Below are 18861 nucleotides of genomic sequence, written 5' to 3'. Positions count from 1 at the left end.
CGAGGGGGCCTGTCCACCAGAAGCCCGAATGACCCATCCCCCCCCGCACACACCAACCCCCCCCCCCCCAAACCCGGCCAACCAACCTCTCCCCTGTCTCCCCGCTCCCTGCACTCCCCCCCCCCCCCCCACCCCCCACCCCCCGCCCCCAATCGCACCCGCACCTCCCCTCTCTGTGCTTCCCACCTACTTCATTACAGGGTGCTGGCCCTGGGTTGACAATATCAGTGGGTCTGGCCAATGGGATGGAGGATTATGACAAACCTCTCAGCGATGAGCTCTGGTGCTCCGCATTGTTTGACGAGATCTGACTCCTGCCCACGGTAGCACTTTCCACCATCCGCCCGGGTGATTCCTGCATGCGTGATGGCTATTCCACGGGGGCGGTGTGCGATGGTGAGTTACAGAGCGGGTAGGCACTACCACATGGTGCCCCTACATATCTGGCCCCGTCTCTTGCTGCCCCCGAGGACGACCATGGGGGTGGCCTCAGACTGCTCAGTGAGACCTGGGGCGGGATTCTCCCCTACCCGGCGGGACGGGGGGTTCCGGCGTAATGGAGTGGCGGGATCCACTCCGGCATCGGGCCGCCCCAAAGGTGCGGAATCTCCGCACCTTTAGGGGCCAAGCCCTCACCTTGAGGGGCTAGGTCCGCGCAGGAGTGGTTTCTGCATCGCTGGCTGGCGGGAAAGGCCTTCGCCGGGCGACGCATGCGCGGGAGCCTCAGCGGCCGCTCACGCCATCCCCGCGCATGCGCAGGGGAGGGGGTCTCTTCCGCCTCCGCCATAGTGAAGACCATGGCGAAGGCGGAAGGAAAAGAGTGCCCCCCCGGCACAGGCCCGCCCGCGGATCGGTGGGCCCCGATTGAGGGCCAGGCCACCGTGGGGGCATACCCCGGGGCCAGATCGCCCCGCGCCCCCCCCCAGGACCCCGGAGCCTGCCCGCGCCACCTTGTCCCGCCGTTCAAAAGGAGGTTTAATCCACGGCGGCGGGCGAGGGTTGACAGCGAGAATTGCTGGGGGTGGGCCTGCCGGCCGACGCGATTCCCGCCCCTGCCGAATCTCTGGTGGCGGAGAATTCGGGACACGGCGGGGGTTGGATTCACACCAGCCCCCGGCGATTCTCCGACACAGTGGGGGGTCGGAGAATCCCGCCCCTGGTCTGTGACCACCAGCACCCGCATCCCACACCTCTGCCTCCCACTCCCCGCCAGCCCATTCCTCACTTCCTTCAGAGGACCGAGACAGGTCAGGACGTCAATGAACAGGTGTTTATTGTGCCCTAGCCTCTATCACTAACCTATGTGCTTCACCTGTGCTAACTTAACTGGTGACGATCTTTCGAACCTTATGTGCCCCAACGCTCCTCTAATGGGTCCCCCAGACGGTACATCAGAAGCGGAGGCAGCCTGCTGCGTTTCTCACCCTGGGACCTGGGTTCCTTTGGCAGCCATCAGCTGGAGCGACTGGGCCCATCCTGGGTGCCACAGTTGGCATGGTGCCACATTGTTCTGCCCACTACCCATCGGATTCACCAGGGACAGGTAGAGCTGCTGCAGTGTTGTGGCAACTCTCCTGCGGGAGTCACCTCCTCCTCCCCCAGGAGTGAGCTTCAGGGGCTCTGCTGTCACCTGCCGCAGCCAGTCCTGGAGTGCCACTCTCGTCTCGATCAGAGTCTCAATGCTTGTGTTTGTGGAGCACAGGGACAGGGCAACCTCCCTCTTGGATTGTGCCACCTCCTTCTGGGACTGTGCCACGTCTCTCTGGGACTGAATCAGGTCTCTCTGGGACCATGGCACATCACTCAGGGTCTGAGCCAGGTCCTTCTGTGACTGTCTCAGGTTAGCCAGTGCCAGGTCAATACCCTCAACACCAGCAGTCATGACCAGTTGTGACTGGGTCAAGCTCTGGAGCGCTGCTGCAATGTCCAGGTGTCTCTGGCACATGACTGCCTGTGACCGGACAGCCCTGTCCTGTGCCTCGACCACCACCCGCGCAGAGTGCCACAGGACATCTTGACCAATGGCCTATATCTTTGCATCCAAGGCCTTCACCGCGGACGCCACCCGTGTGGCGTTGGCTTAGGTGGCACACATTGTCGGCACTGCCTCCTGCCCTGCAGGTGGTTGGAGTCCTCCAACTGCACCTGCAGGCGCTGGATAGTTGCTGATACCCCCTCATGTAGTCCCCAGCTCTACACCTGCATCTCCAGCATTGATGGGACCGCTTTTTCCAAAAGCCTGAGAACTGTCTGGATGGTAGCTAGACCCTGGGGTAGGGCCGCCCTCCGACCATCCGCCCCCTCGGGGGATCCTATCTCCACCTTATGTACCGCTGCATGTGTGTCATGTGCGTCAGATGGTGCCACAGGAGCCTCTTCACTAAAGTGCCCAGTCGCGGTTAGTGTCTCTGATATGATGGAGGGTGCTGGTGATCGCAATGACGAGAATTTGGTGTCATCCCTGGACTTGTGCTCCGGGGTGGCTCAGGGATGCGGCAGGGCCGAAGGACCCCTGTCTTGTTGCCAGGTGATCCTGCAAGACATAACAAAAGACACATGGTAAGATCATTAGTAGGTGTGGTTTGGGGGAGGGAGGGATGCCACATGCAGCGGTACATGCAGGGATATCGCATTCTGTTGGGGGCTCATTGCGACCCGACTTCTGCCACAGCGACTGCCCACGTTCCAACCCCGCTGACAGGTCCAACACCTGCTTTACTGCGGTGAGGGGCTGCACGTCCAGCAGCGCCGCCCCCCCCCCCCCCCCCCCCCCAGGTCTTCTACCGCTCCCTGCGGTTGTGGGCCGCCCCCTCCTGGGGTGACATATAATGCACAGTGTGAGACACTTGGACAAGGGCAGCACAGGCTCCGCGGCCACTGGCCTGTGTGTACGGGGCTCCTGGCCATGACGGATGGCATGGGTGTTGACATGTGGTGCGAGCGGCCTGCCGGCGGCTGGGGTTCGATTGCCCTCTAGATTGGGGGAGTGGGTGGTGGGGTGCGTAGAAGTGTGTGGGACGAGGGTTGGTGCCGGGGCACAGGTGTAGTGCCTCACCCTGGCTGGCCTGGGGGGGGTTGCCCATCCTCACCCAGCACTACCTACCGGTCTGTCTGGTAGGGGCCACATGTGGGAGGGGGGAGGGCAGGGCGTGTGGGGTAGGGGCTTGTGTCAGGGACTGGTGGTGGCGACTCACTCTGGCTGCCCTGAGGAGTTTGTGCAGCCTCTTTCGGCACTGCTACCCAGTCCTGGCGGTGGTGCCATTGGCGCTCGTGGGCTCTGCTACCTGCCCAGGCCCCGTTGACATCTGCGTGTGACAGCCTCCTCCCCACCCGGGGAACAGGGCGTCCCGTCTCTCCTCCACGCCATCCGGCAATGTCTCCACCTCTGCACCGGCGAATCTCGGGGCTGCTCTCCAGGGTGGCATCTTCCATGAGGGAATAAAAATGTGTGGGGAGTGGATGCTTATCCGCAGCTCCAGCTTGTCGGGCTCTCCAGTGACAATCTTGACCACAGAGAATCTGATGTCGCTGTGTGTTGGAATTGCACTAGGTCCTCATGGCGCCAGTGCTGTCCCATTCGCATGTCCTGAGTTGCTCCAGGTTCGACGCTACTATTGGGGCCGTAGAACACCCACGATTCAGACCCGGCATCAGCATTTTAGTCTCTGAAATGGAGAATACAGCCCGATGATCTTGTCATTCCCCCTTCTCCAATTTTTCTCATGTTCCAGCTTCCTGGGTGTGGAATTTCACCTGAATTCACCTCGTCACCCATTCTAACAATAAAGAGATCTAGAAACCTCAGAAAGATGATAAAATCTGAAGGATCAAAATTCTAGACTTGCAGTTATGACAGACAAATGGGAGAACTCATTCAAAACCTCACTTGCACCCAAGTATTTGAAAAGAAAATGAACCTGAATCTTTAATCTCAAATTACATTCTTGCTGTTATGTTCTGGTTTAATTCAACGTTAAAACTTTTTGAAGCAAACCAAACTCAATGTATAGAAAAACCTGAAGAAAGGCTGATTTTTTTTAAACCATCCAACAAGTGCACTTAACAGAGGAAAACTGTCCCAAATGACTTCAAAGAGAAGCACGGAAAAAGAAACCAGTTGCTGAACCAGAGGAGACCATGGGAAAGGATGAACACAAGTTTGGTTGAAGAGGTACGTTTTTTTTTCCGGTAAAAGGATTTTTAAAGAGGAAAAAGATGTTGAAAAGGCCCAAGTATTCAGAGAGGATGGGCTGCTGATGGACGTCACTTGCGAATCAAAAAGTGGGATGGAGTAGAGAATTCAGGGGGTTTTACAAGGCTGGAAGAACTTACAGAAATTAGGAGGGGCAAAGCCATGAATGGATTTAAACAAAAGGGTGAGAATTTTAACTTGGAAATGTTGGAGGACCAAGAGTCAATGTAGATCAATGAGGATGGGAGTGATGAGGAATCAGGATTTGGTGCAGGATAAGGTACAGGTAACAAAGTTTCACAAGGGCTGAATTACAGAGGTTGGAAATATGTGTCTAATTTGAAACAGTTTAGTGTATCCTGATCGATTATAGGTGGGTATCATTGATGTCAATCACAAATTCTAAAATGCCATCTCAGGGAAGGAGGCCAATTGATTATTTCCCCACAACCTGTGGAAATAAGGAGAAAAGATATTCTGAATGATAAACATACATTCAGATCAGCCACCCAAAGAAAGCCCCAGATTTAAAAATCCTGGATTTAATGCCTCAGTAGAAACAAGATTGAAACATACCGAGGAAATCGTCAGCTGAGAAGTGGTCAGCATCCCACACTTGCAGAGTTAGACGAGCTGGAATCTTGTACTCTGTCTCATCCCAGGAAAACATGGACTCCTTCTTGGAGATGACAATCTTCTCCTCAGCCATCAAGTAATCGAAGGGGTAGATAAACCGCCAGTTGAAATTGCCTTCACCAGTCAGTGAGTGATAATGTACATCAGTGTCCTGCTTGTCCTCCTGCTGCCCTTTCAGCCAGCTACAAGAGACACCCAAATAACCGTAATACATGTAAGCAGGGAAATTATTTCATGAACTGCTCCTTGAAAAGAAAATAGAAACTGGTTGTCTGCAAGTCTCCTTCAGGAGATTTTGCATTTGCACCATTTATTAGAAAGAATGGTCCAAATTATGCCTGGGTCCTAATTGGAGTAACTTGTTCAATTTTGTGCATGGATATGTATGACAACCTTTAACTGCCCTGAATGCTGGATTAGGAGATTTTAAAAATGTGTGCTGTAATGGTTTAGCACAGTGGGCTAAAGAGCTGGCTTGTAATGCAGAACATGCCAGCAGCGGGGGTTCAATTCCCGTACCAGCCTCCCCGAACAGGTGCCGGAATGTGGCGACTAGGGACTTTTCACAGTAACTTCATTGAAGCCGACTTGTGACAATAAGCGATTATTATTATTAATGATTGTGCAAATTAGGTTTTGATGAAGGTGTGTGACTTGGAGGGGAAATTGAACTTAATGGTGATCCCATGCACACGTTGCTCTTGTCCTTCTAAGTAGTGGAGGTCTGGGAGATGCCATAGCAAAATCTAGCATTAGCATCTCCATCCTTTTGATCCCATTCATCCAGAATACTATTATACTATCAAAGAGTTTTGGAGATGACCCTCAAACTATGCACAAGAATGTAATCTAGAATATATCAGTCAACGCAGTGATACTGTGAGTCTACATCAACTTCAGTATGATATATGAGTGAACATTGCATTTAGGTTGTTATGTCATCCCACTAACATCACTAAGCTCTGTAAATGATTACTGCTAATCTACTTCTCTCCATTGTTTGTACTTTGTTCTCCCGAGAGTACTCTGGCAAGAAGTGAAACGAATGTCTGTTTCATAACAGGTGTTGTTGAGTTTGAATTCTAAGGATCTTTTCAACTTCACCAGCGACAGTGGGAGTTTTTTTAATTGTTTGCTAATCTTCAAAGTAGAACAGAAGTTGTAGTGATTATAGCCACAGAAATCACATTTTCTATTGCCGGGTGTAAAGTATCTTAGGGTAGGCTTGTCAGAAATTTAGATTGCTCTGCTTTCTTGGCTGAAGAAGTTTAGGTCCTGGGAAACAAGAGGATTTGGACATAACCTACAAAAGACAGAGCAGCTCTCGTGATCAACAACGTGCTTTCAAGTAGAATGAGTAACCCTCACTTTCCCATTACTCCCTCTATTTAGAGGAATCATATCAGCTCCCAGATAGCTTCTGAGATATAAAGAAAAGTGATAGTGAAAGGGAACTTGGGCTGTGGAAAATTGACCCTACCAGCCAGCTAACTTATCAATACCAATTGTGGCTTGAAGTCATTAATTATAATTTATCGTAATGCACAAACTGAAAATTCTATATTTAATTGTTGTAAAAATTATTCCAGAGATGTGGGTGTTACTGTCAGTCCAGCATTTATTCCCTGCCCCTAGCTTTCATTGAGGAGATGGGGGTGAAGCTATTTTTTTGAACCGCTGCAGTGTATGTGGTGAAAGCAATCCCTTAGTGCCATTAGGAAGGAGCTCCCAGGATTTTTACTCAACAATGATGAAGAAACAGTGATAGAGATGTTTAGGAAATAATAATAATTTTTATTAGTGTCTCACGTAGGCTTAAATTACACTGCAACAAAGTTACTGTGAAAATCCCCTAGTCGCCACACTCCAGCGGCTGTTGGGTACACAGAGGGAGAATTCAGAATGTCCAATTCACCTAACAAGCACATCTTTGGGACTTGCGGGTCGAAACTGGAGTATCCGGAGGAAACCCACACAGACATGGGGAGAACGAGTAGACCCAAGCTGGGAATCGAACCCGGATACCTGGGGTTGTGAAGCAACAATGCTAACCACTGTGCTACCATGCCACTCTTTCCTGTCCAAATCATCTGAGAGATGTTATAGTAAAACTTACTTCTAGCATTCTGTTTAGTAATACTGAGAATTTATCAGTATTGTAAAATAGACTTTTCACATTGCTGCTGGCAAAATTTATTTAGACTTTCCACATCCCTGCTGGCAAGATTCATTATGTTCTCAAATTCAGAACTGAAATAAAGATTTCACAGCAGTAGCCTTGTCTACAATCCAGTCTTTATGTTTAGGCTCATCCTTTGAGAACTCAATAATCATTGCTCATAGAGAACATACTCTACCCATACTTCTGTCCCCAAAATGAGTGTAATGACAATCATGACAATTCCAAAACATCATATGATGTCTGACTGAGAGAAAAAATGGTTGAAAGGCTGTGATCGAGAGTTTTGTGATCATGTCATTATGAGTTTTGGAAAGGACAGCCAGTAATCTCTCTCAGGGAGAACGACGACACAGGCAGAAAAATCCAGAGAGAATCGGGAAACGCAATTCTCTCCGAAAAGATTGCATTTCCCGATAAATGCATTATAATAAACTTTATAATTATTAACAGGCCTCCCGCTACATGCTTGCACCCTGACGTCAGCGAGGTTAACAGCAGCTTCTTAAAACTGAGATTCAGTCCCCAGCTGAGGTTAGTACTGCCAACCTGGCAATGCCAGCCAGTGCCTGGGCAGTGTTGGGATGGGCCCTCGTGGGAGCCCAATGTAGTAGGGAGGGGGCCTGTTTCTGTATGGTGTGGGTGTGGTGGGGACAGCAGTCAGTGAAGGGGAACTTGCAGGCAAGGGGCACAGAGTGTGGGGGGGGGGAAATCGCCAACAATACTTCCACGATGATGGGGGAAGCACCCGATGATTGTGGGGAAGAGGGAGAGAGCCCCCTGATGATTGTTGGGGGGAGGTGCCGATACCTACGTGATTGGGGGGTGGGGTTGATGTCCGTCTCTGATCGGGACGTCCTTTAAAAATGGCGTCCTGATCCCTGTGGAGTCGGGTGCTGGCTCTATCTGGCCCTGCCCCAGCAGAGTGACGGCGCAAACCACACCCACTCATTTTTTATCTTTAGAAAGGCTCAAAATCTGGAATGAAACCTGGCCAATGCAACTGGAAAGTTACACGACAGTTTTCAGTCTGAGCCTCAGTCTGGGAATCAGTAGGATTCTACCCAGCGTCTCTTTATCAACCTTGTTTGTCAGCAATTATATACATTTTCATCAGTCATGCATACCCCAAAAAACATGCAGCAAGCAATTAACCTTCAAGCAAAGTCAACTTAATACCTAACTGCACTGCAACATCAAACACCACCATTACAGTAACTCCCTGTTATGAGGTATATTTTCTGTGAAAGACAATAAACTCTATTTTATGCTGTGAGGGCTGTAATTATTTTAAAATAAGCCATGCAGATTTTTACTGGCTATTTCTCAAGCTGTTGTCAGCATCCATAAGATGATTCCAGTTACAGTTAGATACTGACTTGTCCAGTGAGGATTATGAATTTGATGATGAATTTGATGTTGATCGGAAAATTTGTTCTGGTATGAAACCAGTCAGTTGGTATCTTTCTGTGTGAAAGATTCATAAGCTCAAAAAACATACCTCTCAGCACAGTAAGTTAGAGTAACAGTACATAAACTAACAGAAGATAATCGTTGTTTGACATAGCTCATGCCAAAAGAGTCCTAGGATTCTAAGAAACAAATTATTGACCGACAAATGTTAAAAATCATCACTTTTAATGGAAAGAGAAAATAACATTAAAAAGGAAATATCCCGTGGACTTCATGTCATTTAACCCTTTGAGTATTGATCCTAACGTGTTGTCATGCTTCATTCATTTATGCTGCTGTTGTTCTAAAAAGCTGCTAAGAAGATGACACGACTCATCAGGAGTGTCAGCAACTTCCAAAACCATTAACTAGCAGTTGTCAGTACAATTAGAGACATTTTCCTTTCTGGAGTAAAAGAAAAATGGCCGGAGTTCTCCAGCCGCTGCCATTCACTTTTCCCGCCGGCAGAGTGCATCCCCCTGTCCGTGGGTTTCCCGCCGGCGTGGGGTGGCTTCAATGGGAATCCCATGGACAGGCGGCGGGAAGACAGAATCCCGCCACCAGCGAACGGCGCGCCGCCGGGAAACACACGGCTGGGGAACCGGAGAATCCAGCCCCATATTTCCTTTTAATTTGATACAAAATTCTTTGCACTTCTCAAAGGGTTAAATGCTTTTATTCAATTTAAAGTTAATTATTGGTAGGACTGATCTGTTCCACATCTCAATCCATATCAAGGTTGCACAACAAATGAAACCTGTGGTGCTTCCATGGTTTGTCCCCACCAGACTGTGAGGGTCTCTATAAGTGCTTCACAACAGGATTTTGCTGCAATCAGCTTTTTGCATCGACATGATATAATCTATTAGTCTGTAAAATATTGGTGAATGCACTAGAAATGTTTTACGGTTGGTATCCCTGCAAATGGATGTTAAAAATACGGCAATAAAAAAAACAAGGTAAATGTATGGAATATTGCCTTTTAACTGATTATAAGTTGTACTAACTAAACCTCCTCTCTTTGCAGGTGGTACTTTCGGGTAATGTTGGGTAATGTATTGCACATAATCATGCATGACTAGAACTAGTTGCAAGCAACATGGCAATTTTCATTGCATAAACATGTCATCCATTTAGGCATTAAACATGTTTATATGACAGCAACAGCTGAAACAAACATCAAAGCATTGATAAATTAGAATTTCTCCAATTTTGCTAGCTCTCTTTTTAGTTAACATGAACCAATGGTCTACAATTTGTAAAAAAAATATATTTTTGGTTCCATGTTTCTTTATTCTTTCCATGGGATTTTCTCTGTGTAAATTCTCCCACAGCTGGTAGAGAAATTCTCTGGGTTCCAAAGTTTTTATGATTAGGATGTTGAGAATATTCCGTACTTAGCTGATGGGAGGTATGGTCGGAACCTGCAGAGGGAAGGAGCCTGGAGAAAGGAGGGAGGTGTTGTTCATGTGGGTAAATTGAAAAATATTGCTTTTTTTGCTCTAATGTAGAGGTTCTCAAACTGGGATCCATAGAAGCATTCCAGGGGTTTATGACCCAGGCCGATCCACAGATGGGCAACCGGCTAAGGTGCTGTTGCCACAGTAGCACACTGGTTAGCACTGCTTGCTCACAACGGCAGGAACCTGGGTTCAATTCTGGCCTTGGGTGGCTGTGTGGAGTTTGCACGCTCTCCCCATGTATGCGTGGGTTTCCTCCGGGTTCTTCTCACAGTCCAAAGATGTGCAGGTTAGTTGGACTGGCCATGCTAAATATTTCCTTAGTGTCTAAAGTTTACAGTGTGGGGGAGTGGGCCTAGGTAGGGTGCACTTTTGGAGGGTTAGCGCAAACTTGATGGGCTGAATGCTTCCTTCTGCACTGTAGGGATTCTATGAAATAAGTGAGATGTGGCTAGAGGCATGTTCTCCTGCTCCCCCTATACTCCTGATTTTCCCCCTGCTCCTCTCGTGCACTTTCTGTTCTCCTGGTCCCCCATGCACCTTCTCTCTCTTTGTCCCCTTTCTCCAGGCCCCTTCCCTTTATAGGTTCCTACTCGCCCCATACTCCTGCTTTCTCCATTCTCAGGTTTCAGTTCTCATTGTGGTTTGACTTCCACTTGCTCCTGTTTTCTCTGTGTTTTGCTCTTCCTGGGCTCTTGAAAAGGATCGATAGACTCTGCAATTAGAAGCTAGCACAACCATCTCACTGATGTGCGAGGTAAATGCCTGAAAAGTGTTATTATATCATATTTCCCAGGCAATACTTTAATATTTTAAATATCATGTTATATTAAATTTATTTGAGGGTCCCATGATTACTGATCTATTTGAAAAGGGGTCCTTCAACCAAAAAGGGTTTGAGAACCACTCTTTAGAGTTGCTGCCTATCCAGCCTAAGTTACAGGCCATGATAATCAATTTAAATGAATGCCTTTAACAGCATGCTATCGTGCCTTCTGAAGAAAAGATTATTATTTCATAAAATGCTCAGGCAAAAACCTAGAGAATCATCCAGTGGTGTAGGGGAGGGTCTAAAGAGGAATCAAAACAAGAAAAGCCATTCACTGACTCGGTCTACACTTCCCGCTGACTTGGGAAAGTGGGCAGCATAATCAAAGACTCCTCCCACCCCGGTTATTCTCTCTTCCAACCTCTTCCATCGGGCAGGAGATACAAAAGTCTGAGAACACGAACTAACAGATTCAAAAACAGCTTCTTCCCCGCTGTTACCAGACCCCTTAATGACCCTCTTATGGACTGGACTGATCTCTTCACGCATCTTCTCTACTGAGTAGCACTACACTCCGTATGCTTCACCCGATGTCTATGTGTTTATATTGTGTATTTATTGTATGTCCCATGATTAGGGGCTGGTTTAGCTAAATCGCTGGCTTTTAAAGCAGACCAAAGCAGGCCAGCAGCACGGTTCAATTCCCGTACCAGCCTCCCCGAACAGGCGCCGGAATGTGGCGACTAGGGGCTTTTCACAGTAACTTCATTTGAAGCCTACTTGTGACAATAAACGATTTTCATTTCATTTTCATGTATGGAATGATCTGTCTGGACTGTGTGCAGAACAATACTTTTCATTGTACCTTGGTACACGTGACAATAAATCTAAATCTAATCAAAACAAGTAAATACTTTTGTTACAAATTTATTATGATCATGAGGTAACCCTGAGATGACCCTACAATAAAGTGATATGCCACAGTGTAGTAGCTTTGTGTCTGTTATTCATACTTGATAGGTTTCTGACTTTAGCTGAGCTACCAACTGGAAAGTAGCTGCAACCCTGTGAGGAGGAAGAGAATATTTCAGGGTGAACCAGCTCATCTATTCTCATGAACCTCCAAGTGATGCATTACAGAGACAGAAGATGTCTGAAAATGGGTCACCACGCACTCTTATGGGAGAGGAATGGTGTGGCATTTTCAGGGAAGTAGGGGCAGGAAGAAGTTGAACTCTTAAAGAAGGGAAGAATATAATTAATGAAGATTCAATGTTCACTTTTTTCCTTGCAGTTAGCTGGTTCAGCTACTCTCTTGCAATTGTCATTTAAAAAAATAATAGAGCTTTATTCTAAATAATTCTGCTTTCATGAATGCTATCGGCAACCTTTATGAATGAGAACATACTCATTTTTCTTATGAGGGAAGTAAGCTACGTCCAAATTAATTAATACTGTTTGTTTCAATCCATCTTCGGGAGTTGTCCTATATTGTGAATGTGTACTTTTAAAAAAACCTAACCTGACTGTTTAGAGACAGTGTTGTACCAAGGGGATTCTACAATGAGTGGTTATTGAGAGTCAAACTAGGAGATTCCAGTAAAATTTAATGATTCCAACTTAAAGTTTTAAGACATTACCACCCCCGTGCACCCACAAGCAAATATTCTGGTTACTTTGTTGCATGCTCTTTATGAACAAAAAAGATCCTGTAGATTTCACCCAAAGTTAATTTAAGCGCTGATCATGCATGGGAATATGTACAGCCAGGCCAGAAAAAATAACAATTTAGTCCCACTCTCTCTGAAAAAAAATTAAATAGGAATGAATATTCAAATGTTGTTACCACAGACACCATACCAATCATATTTGTAGTTCTTTTCAGGTTAACATATTTGCCATATTTTATCATATGTGCCATATTTTATACTCTTAAAAACTTATATTTCTTTTATCATATTACTGAATTAATGATAATAATAATTTTAATTATTGTCACAAGTAGGCTTACATTAACACTGCAATGAAGTTACTGTGAAAATCCCCTAGTCGCCACACTCCGGCGCCTGTCTGGATACACAGAGGGAGAATTCAGAATGTCCAAATTACCTAACAGTGGGCGTCATTCTCCGCCGGCGGGAGTCTCCGTTCTGCCGGCGCTCGGGGGTTTCCCGACGGCGTGGGGGTGCCCCACAATGGGAAACCCCATTGACCGGCCGGTGTTACGGAGACTCCCGCCGGCCGGTCAGCGTAGAAATTTGGCGGGGCGGGTAGGAGAATTTCGCCCAGTATGTCTTTCGGGACTCGTGGGAGGGAATCAGAGCACCCGGAGAAAACCCACGCAGACATGGGGAGAATGTGCAGACTCCGCACAGACAGTGACCCAAGCCGGGAATCGAACCTTGGTCCCTGGCGCTGTGAAGCAACAGCGCTAACCACTATGCGACCGTGCTGACTGATCTTCAATAACAAAAATCAGTTCAGATAGATGATATAAATTCATGAGGAGTTATAATCTTTGCTCTGATTTTGTGTACTGAAATCTACAAATTATACCGTGGTGATTGTTTAATGCCTCCGTTAAAAGAGTGGGCAAAGATATTTCATCCAATTAATATGGAATAAATTACCCAAGCTTATATTCCAGGCATGGTAGCATGGTGGTTAGCACAATTGCTTCACAGCTCCAGGGTCCCAGGTTCTATTCCCCGCTGGGTCACTGTCTGTGCGGAGTCTGCACGTTCTCCCCGTGTCTGCCTGGGTTTCCTCCGGGTGCTCCGGTTTCCTCCCACAGTCCAAAGATGTGCAGGTTAGGTGGATTGGCCAAGCTAAATTGCCCTTAGTGTCCAAAATTGCCCTTAGTGCTGGGTGGGGTTACTGGGTTATGGGGATAGGGTGGAGGTGTGGACTTGGGTAGGGTGCTCTTTCCAAGAGCCGGTGCAGACTCGATGGGCCGAATGGCCTCCTTCTGCACTGTAAATTCTATGTAATCTATGAAGATGCTGAAGAGGAATGTTTTTCATTCAGACTAACATCCTCAGTAGACAAAAATCCAACAGGCTAACACTGAATGAACCAGACTCATGGATTAGCATTTATATCAAATTATAAATGCTAACATTCTTCAATCATCAATCTCTGAACTAACTAGTTTCTTTTCTGTAGGTTTTAAATTTTGTGCAGTCTGCCTTTGTGCTCTAGTCCACCGGTTTGAGTTAGTTAAGTATCAATTAAGTTTCAACCTCTTGTTCATGCTAGTGCTGTATTCATCATTTTTTTTATACATTGTAGATTATCTTTGCTATGGTTTTGAATGGAGACACTTTAGTTGAGGCTACAGGGGGATCTGTGTCAATTGAAAATGTCTGATAATCCATGGATATCATAACAATCTTTCAACACCAGGTAAAATATATTAAAAGCCCCATCAAGGGCATGATATCAATCAGAAAGTCAATCTGGACTTGTAGGGTCTATGGGTACAGACCCAGAGAGTGCTCCAGAGAATATTATTTAAAGCATATTATTTGAATACTAATTGCAATGAATTTATTTTCAGCTCATTCATGAGGAGATACTTGAGCTATTGGGTTCATTGGATTACAGGAAATGTAACGGGGGAGAGGAATTCTTCTAAATTATGAAGAACTTTAATAAAGATAATAGGAAGGGCAGCACGGTTGTGCATTGGTTAGCATTGCTGCCTCACGGCGCTGAGGTCCCAGGTTCGATCGCGGCTCTCGGTCACTGTCTGCGAGGAGTTTGCACATTCTCCCAGTGTTTGCATGGGTATCGCCCCACAACCCAAGATGTGCAGGCTAGGTTGATTGGACACGCTAAATTGCCCCTTAATTGGAAAAAATGAATTGGGTACTCTAAATTTTTTTTTTTTTAAATAAAGATAATAGGAAAAGACTATGGGCGCGACTCTCCCAAAAGGGAACAAAGACCCATAACGAGCGCGTTTAGCTGCGTATTTCTCAGCTCTTGCAGTACCGAGAAACACATGGCTATTCATCACGACTCGCGTTGATTAAGGGGCCTGAACGGGGAATGCGTGACCGAGGCTGCACATAGCCCCATTTTGTAAAGTGGGGAGCTCCGCTCGCTGGAACGCCCCAGTGTAGTGAGAGATCAGTGCGCAATTTTTAACGGCCTCGTCGCATCACTGAGTCGGGCGCGACAAGTCCATTCGATCACGCTCCTTATCTCTTGAGATAAATATTTTTAATAGTGGATGATACAGAGCTATGGGTAAAAACAAAAACAGTCACTTTGTTTTTGATTATTCCAACAAAGTGCTGACATAAATGTGAACTTAATGGCCTTCCTCAATGATTCTAAGGGAATTTAAATAAACCATTTCACCCATGGTTTCTCATCAGTCTCAGAAATCTAAGTACTTAGAGAGAATCCACGACAATCATCTGCAGCCTTAATGAGCCAAATAATGTTTCTTATTCCACATTTTATGTTCTTGGGTTTGAGTAGTAGCTGGGTGGTCTTCCATCAAATCTGAGTCCCACCTCTAAGCCAATTACTTATTCTAAAAGCAAGGAGTATTCAGATTGTAGCTGGGTGTTACAAGGATGATTTTAAAATAAAAATAATTTTTTTTTTGATTTTAAAGGGCTATTTCATAATTTTTCTTCATGCAGGATACTGCATTGTACTTCAAGCAAATTGTGAAAGGAACCAGAAATATGTTTGGTATGGATTTGAAATGCAGTTAAATGCAATTGCCAATAGCTGTGTTACAGAAATGTATGGTGGGATATGAATGATTGCTCAGCACAGGGGGGTGGGGGGGGGGATGAGCCGTGCAATGGTATCATTACCCCCTGACATAGATGTCTGACATCTTCTCTCCTGTCATGAAAGCATCATCTTCAAGAACAACGTCATCAGTGTTCCAAATAATAACACGCAGTTCATAACTGGTTAACAACAAAAGCAACAAACAAAGAGGAATTAGAAAAAAAATCACTTCACGACCCACAGGTCACACAGTTGTACATACCCCCTGACAAAAATGTCACTAGATTTCTCTCCAGTGAAGTAATCATCGTCTTCCAAGATAACCTCATCTGTATTCCAAACTATCACTCTAAGCTCATATCTGGCAAGGAGGAAGGAAGACAAGGTGAGATGCTAAGGCACAAATAATACTTATTGCATAACACACCTGTTGCATTTTCTCCGGTCAGTGTTAACTTTGCACACATAATCGAGATTTCATTATTAAAACGTACTGATGGAGAGCAATGGAATATTTGAAACTGAAAAGGGTACACTGCAAAAAACATAATCAAAGTGCCCCTAAAGTGTACCCTTTGTTAATTTCTTGTAACCACTGTTTTACTGTACTTAACTACTCTATTTACTAGGCCTTACAACAAACAAAACCTCAAGCATGAAAGTATAGGAAGCAGGCAATAAGAGTAAAATCGATCGATTGTTTCACTGGCACTTTCAGTTACATCAACATTTGACTTTAGTACTTTAGATATTTTGGTATCTAGCAGTTACCTGATCAAACCAATCAATACACAGGAAAGTTGAATTCCCAGCCTAGGTTTATTGAACAGGGTGGATAAAGGTTTTGATAAAGGAAGTCGTATTTAAAGCAATAAACTATAACTCAAGAATTCAACAGCAGAATTTATTCTGTTTGAATACTGCTTGAAAAACAGTCTTGCGCCACTCCAATACCCGATTCTTTCTTTTTCCAATTAGGGGGCAATTGAGCCTGGCCAATCCACCTAGCTTGCACATGTTTGGGTTGTGGGGGTGGGACCCACGCAGACCTGGGGAGAATGTGCAAACTCCACATGGACAGTGATCCGGGGCTGGGATCGAACCCGGGTCCTCGGCGCCTTACTTGGAAAGTTAAAATATTTTAGTATTTTTATGCCTTTTTGTTAAAATAATATGCAAATAAATTGCTCCTTGCTGCAGCTGCAAATCAAATCATAGAGAAGTTATTGGTGAAGCTGCAGATTGAAAATTCCTCCCATAAAATATATTAACGGTTGAGTGTGACACTGACTGAATACGCATTGATATCAGCATCCAGGTATTGAACACCCAATTATCACAAACTGGTTTCCCTTGAGCTTTGATTGCTAGAACACTTCAGTGGATGATTATAGATTCTTGAGGTGGAATTAAACTTCACTCTCTAAAAGTGAAAAGAGGTATCTTCAATCAGCTCAGACTGTAAGAAATGATACTGAGGATCTGGGTGCTCATTGAAGCTCATCAATCATAGTGGAGAACAAACATTTTCCAAGTTTTTGGCAAGTCAGTGTTCTCGGTAGTGGAAAACACATGATAGAAATTCATATTAAATTGTATGTTATAATGAATTATAATTCATTTCATTCCTAACAGCTGGAACAGAATTGCTACTTATCTGCATTCCCGCCACACCCAGCCATTCCTTAACATGGTGGATAACTCCCCAGCCCAGCCAGGGTAAGCCACCAGCTCCATGCTCCTGGCACACAGACCTATCACTACACCCCCGTGCGACCACCACCCGGCAGACCGGTAAGCAGTGCTGGGTGAGGATGGGCAACCCCCCCCCCCCCCCCAAGCTGGTTAGCCTGACTTCAGTCATTGGTAAATTTTTAGAGTCCATTATTAAGGATGAGATTGTGGTGTACTTGGAAGTGCATGGTAAAATACCTCTGAGTCAGCACAGCTTCGTCAAGGGGAGGTCATGCTTGTCAAATCTATTAGAAGAGGAGGTGACAAGGAGGTTATTCAAAGGTGAGCCAGTGGATGTGATCTATTTGGATTTACAGAAGGCCTTTGACAAGGTGATGTACAGGAGGCTGCGAAATAAGATAAGAGCCCATGGTGTTAGGGACAGGGTAATATCATGGATAGAGGATTAGTAGACTGGCAGAAGGCACAGTGTGGGGATAGAGGGGTCTTTTGCAGGATAGCACCCAGTGACTAGTGGCGTTCTGCAGGGGTCAGTGTTGGGACTACAACTATTCACAAAATACATTAACGATCTGGAAGATGGAACTGAGGGCATTGGTGCTAAGTTTGCATATGATACAAAGATATGTAGAGAGTCATGTAGTTTGAGGAAAGGGGGGAGACTGCAGAAGGACCTGGACAGGCTAGGAGAGTGGGCAAAGAAGTGGCAGATGGAGCACAAGTGAAAATGTGTGAGGTTATGCACTTTGGTAAGAGAAATAGAGGCATAGACTATTTTCTAAATGGGGAAAGGCTTCGAAAATCTGAATCATAAAGGAGTTCCAGTTCAGGGTTCTCTGAAGGTTAACATGCAGGTTCAGTTGGCAGTTAGGAAGGCAAATACATTGTTAGCATTCATTTCGTGAGGGCTAGATTACAAGAATGTGCTGACCTTGGAGAGGGTCCAGAGGAGGTTCACAAGAATGATTCTGGGAATGAAGGGCTTGTCATATAAGGAGCAATTGAGGACTTTGGGTCTGTATTCGATAGAGTTCAAAAGGATGAGGGGGGGGATCTCATTGAATACTGTGAGGCCTGGTTAGAGTGGACATGGAGCAGATGCTTCAGAGTGAAGGAACGATCATTTAAAACTGAGATGAGGAGGAATTTCTTCAGCTGGAGGGTGGTAAATCTGTGGACTGTTTGCAACAGAAGGCTGTGGCGGCCAAATCACTGAGTGTCTTTAAGACAGATATAGATAGGTTCTTGATTAATAAGTGAATCTTGGGTAACAGGGAAAAGGCAGGAGAATGGGGATGAGAAACGTATCAGCCAGGATTGAATGGTGGAGCAGGTTCGATGGGCCAAATGGCCTATTATGCTCTTATATCTTACCGTCTTCTGGATGCGGCTTGTGACTGTTCCCCTTGTGACTGCAGAGGGACAGTACCAAGTGAACAGGAAATGTCAGATAGGCACTGGTGCATCATGCAACATAACAACCTTCACAGCTTTGTGTGAAGTGGCCTGACATGGCGAACCAAAAATGAAGCTGTTGAAAGTAAGGTTGAGGCCATATGATGGCATGGTACTCATATCAAGAGGACAAATTAGTCTGACAACCAAATACAATGGTACAAAGGTGACCTTGTGTTCCAGATCATAGATGGGATGCAACAGCCACTCATTTTTTTCATCTGGAGCAAGTCTAAAGCTTAGACTGATAACTCTCAACATGTCT

General features: G+C 45.9%; 1 protein-coding gene across 12 annotated transcripts in view; it reads right to left on the bottom strand.

Annotated features, from left to right (window-relative positions):
- otofa (otoferlin a) overlaps nucleotides 1–18861 on the bottom strand; it is a 532520-nt gene that overhangs the window by 31817 nt on the left and 481842 nt on the right. For 7 of the 12 annotated variants that reach the window (XM_072498930.1, XM_072498920.1, XM_072498923.1 and 4 more), the window contains exons 42-43: nucleotides 15709–15807; nucleotides 4769–5010 (exon numbers count right to left, since the gene is read on the bottom strand). In XM_072498930.1, coding sequence (XP_072355031.1) covers nucleotides 4769–5010; nucleotides 15709–15807 — 341 coding nt within the window. Of the gene's footprint in view, nucleotides 1–4768; nucleotides 5011–15526; nucleotides 15626–15708; nucleotides 15808–18861 lie in introns of all 12 variants that reach the window. The other 5 variants (XM_072498925.1, XM_072498919.1, XM_072498924.1 and 2 more) reach the window with 1 other exon arrangement.

Source organism: Scyliorhinus torazame, chromosome 4 (assembly GCF_047496885.1).
Source record: "Scyliorhinus torazame isolate Kashiwa2021f chromosome 4, sScyTor2.1, whole genome shotgun sequence".
Taxonomy (NCBI): domain Eukaryota; kingdom Metazoa; phylum Chordata; class Chondrichthyes; order Carcharhiniformes; family Scyliorhinidae; genus Scyliorhinus; species Scyliorhinus torazame.
The sequence above is the reverse complement of the archived record's forward strand: the minus strand, read 5'-3'. Positions and strand labels throughout refer to the sequence as shown.